This window comes from Momordica charantia (assembly GCF_013281855.1).
Source record: "Momordica charantia cultivar OHB3-1 chromosome 4 unlocalized genomic scaffold, Mcharantia_2.0 BLBB01000004.1, whole genome shotgun sequence".
NCBI classification, from domain to species: Eukaryota; Viridiplantae; Streptophyta; class Magnoliopsida; order Cucurbitales; family Cucurbitaceae; genus Momordica; species Momordica charantia.
This window is the reverse complement of record NW_028275162.1, coordinates 22,431,766-22,434,473: the sequence shown is the minus strand read 5'-3', so window position 1 is coordinate 22,434,473 and position 2,708 is coordinate 22,431,766. Positions and strand designations below refer to the sequence as shown.

General features: G+C 35.4%; 1 protein-coding gene across 1 annotated transcript; it reads left to right on the top strand.

Moving 5' to 3' along the window:
* The first annotated feature begins 1,706 nt into the window (after positions 1-1,706).
* PQL3 (PsbQ-like 3) lies at positions 1,707-2,486 on the top strand. The gene is made up of 2 exons (XM_022285879.2): positions 1,707-2,198; positions 2,281-2,486. Exons 1-2 carry the CDS (start codon positions 1,749-1,751, stop codon positions 2,374-2,376), a joined length of 546 nt encoding a protein of 181 aa, XP_022141571.1. The 5' UTR covers positions 1,707-1,748; the 3' UTR covers positions 2,377-2,486.
* Positions 2,487-2,708: the final 222 nt, after the last annotated feature.

Here is a 2,708-nt window from a genome sequence, read left to right as displayed (position 1 = left end):
CATGAGATGCTCTGTTCATTATGGGAATTGCCTTTCTTGCTTACATTTTGTTGATTAGGATGCATGCTGATCATAGCTCTCTCTCCCTCTCTCTCTCTCTATATATATGTATAGTGAATGCAGTTGCTTGGTATGTTAGGATGTGCCTCTAATCTCGTTATAAGGGATGATTTTTCACTTCATTTTGAGCAGGCCCCCCAAGAAAGTGTCTTTTATATTAATAGAATTCCACTACTTTTCCTTTGGATTATGCCAACGAAAGTTAATCAAATTTCGTAGCCACTGTTCTTTACGTTAATTTTGTCTCACAATGCGTGGTTGTTTAATTGCTCTTTGTATAAAACTATACTTGTGGATTACAATCATAATTAATTACATTATTCAATCCACGAATCACGTCTAAATCTATGACATCACTGATACATGAATAATCCAAGGACGGAAAATTGTGGGACTTGCGTAATTGGGAAGGTGTCATCATTCTTGCAGGCAATCGTTTCGTCTTCGTCGATAATTGTGGGAGTGTGAAGATGTTGGAAGCTATGGCTATTTTGGAAGGAATGCAGAACCTGTTGTTTATGGTTTCTTATCCTATTCAGGTGGAGACAGACTCGATAGAGATGGCTAAGCTATTGCGAAGGGAAGACGATGATCTTACCAAAATAACAAAGATAGTCAAAGAAATTTTACATCTTCAAGATGTTTGCGGCATCATCTCTTTTCATAAAGTATTCAGGGTAATTTTTGTGGCCATTATCTCGCTCGCAAGGCTTTCGATTTCGAAAAGTATATGTTGGTTTTCTGATAACTAACTTTTGACCTTATTAGATTTCACAATAAAAAATAATGGAGTGGGATCTAGTGTAAGAAATATTTTACTTACTATTAAAATTAATGGGATCTAGTGTTGTTTAATTGCTCTTTCCTCCTTTTGATAGCAAGAAGAGCTGCAATTTCAGGTTCTCGCAATTGACTTCATTTCATTGTATTGCGGATTTGATGATCTAGGTCTGGATATTGTTTTACTTTCCTGTACGAGTAGCTTTCTTGAGTTGTAAATTTGATCGATGAGAGGTCTCACTTTTTTTTTTATATTTCGGTCTATCCACTGATATACCATATCAATTCAATAAAATTAGTATATAACAGTGATTATGTGACTTCCATTTTTCTGTTAGTGTTCTTTCCAGATGTTTATCTAATATTTTGTTTATCATTCATATACTATATCAATATAATTAAAATATATAACAATGATTATGTAACTTTGGTTTTCTATACGTGTGATTTTTGCATGTTGATCATGATCTACTATAAGGTCTATCACTAATATACCACATCAACAAAATGAAAATGATATATCAGTGATTACGTAACTTTGATTTTTTTTATCACGATTCTATTTGCAAGCTTCTTTCATATTTGACTCCATATCACTAGAATTAAAATGACTTCTTAATTATTATGTAACTTTTATTTTCTAATATAATTTGGTTCGCATTGCCATATCAGTAGAAATAAAAACGACATATGAGTGATTATGAAAATGGTCTATTGATATGGAAAAAAAAAGGGAATTAATAATAATTATTAATCACACCGGTAATTTCACTCTACCAAAATATAAAATCTGATAAAAAAAAACAAGGAAAATAAAATCCCTTGCTTACGTGGCACATTCCAAGCTTCTCACATCCATAAATAGAAGAGTTTTCAGAACAGACCAAAAAGCTTCACTCTGTAATCCAATGGCGGAATTGAACCCAATCTCACTCCCAAGCCTCTGTAGCCGCACCAACTTCTCTTCCTCTCCCGCTGTCGTCTCCTTCCGATCGTTCAATATCGCCGCCAATTGTTCTAACGAGAACACAAGCATCAGCAGAAGAATAGGGTTAGGATTAGGGCTGGGATTGACAGGTTCAATGGCGGTGGGAGCGGCAAATGCTTTGGATCTGAAATTGATCGCGCCGGGCCAGAGCTTCGAGGAGGCGGAGAGCGGAATCAGAGGCCACGCGGAGGCGCTTTTGGAGGTGAGAGGTTTGATTGAATCGGAGGCTTGGAAGGAGGCTCAGAAGAGGTTGAGAAGCAGTTCGCCGCCGCTGAAACAGGATCTACATACTATAATTGAATACAAACCGCCGGCTGAGCGGCCTCCTCTAAGGAAACTTTACTCTCTTCTCTTCAACAATATTACACGAGTAAGTAATTAATCCTCACCAGATTTTCTTCGATTCAGAATATTGATTGATGCAAATTTTGTTTGTTTTGGTGATTTTGCAGATGGATTATGCAGCGAGAGACAGAGATGCAGAACGAGTTTGGGAATGCTACGGTAACATTGTGATGGCCATTTCTGACATTTTGTCCAGAATTTAGAAACACAAATAACAACTCTCAACCCAATGAAATCTGCTATCCAATTCCCTATGAGTCCAATATAAATTTTGACTTTTCGTTCGAAATGCTATCAATTTATTCCTTATTGACATTATAGTCTCTACTATTAAAGATTTAATAAGGTTATGTAACTTTAATAAAATTTTACAAAAGAGAAACTTTAAGGTTTTATATGCTAAATTTCAGACGTTAAAGACTAAAGTTCAAAGACTAAATCGTATAACTGTTGAATACCAAATACATCTTTGAGGTGAGCTCATAGTTCCACTTGATAGTGTCAACTATATAGACATATTGAGAATAAAATAAAA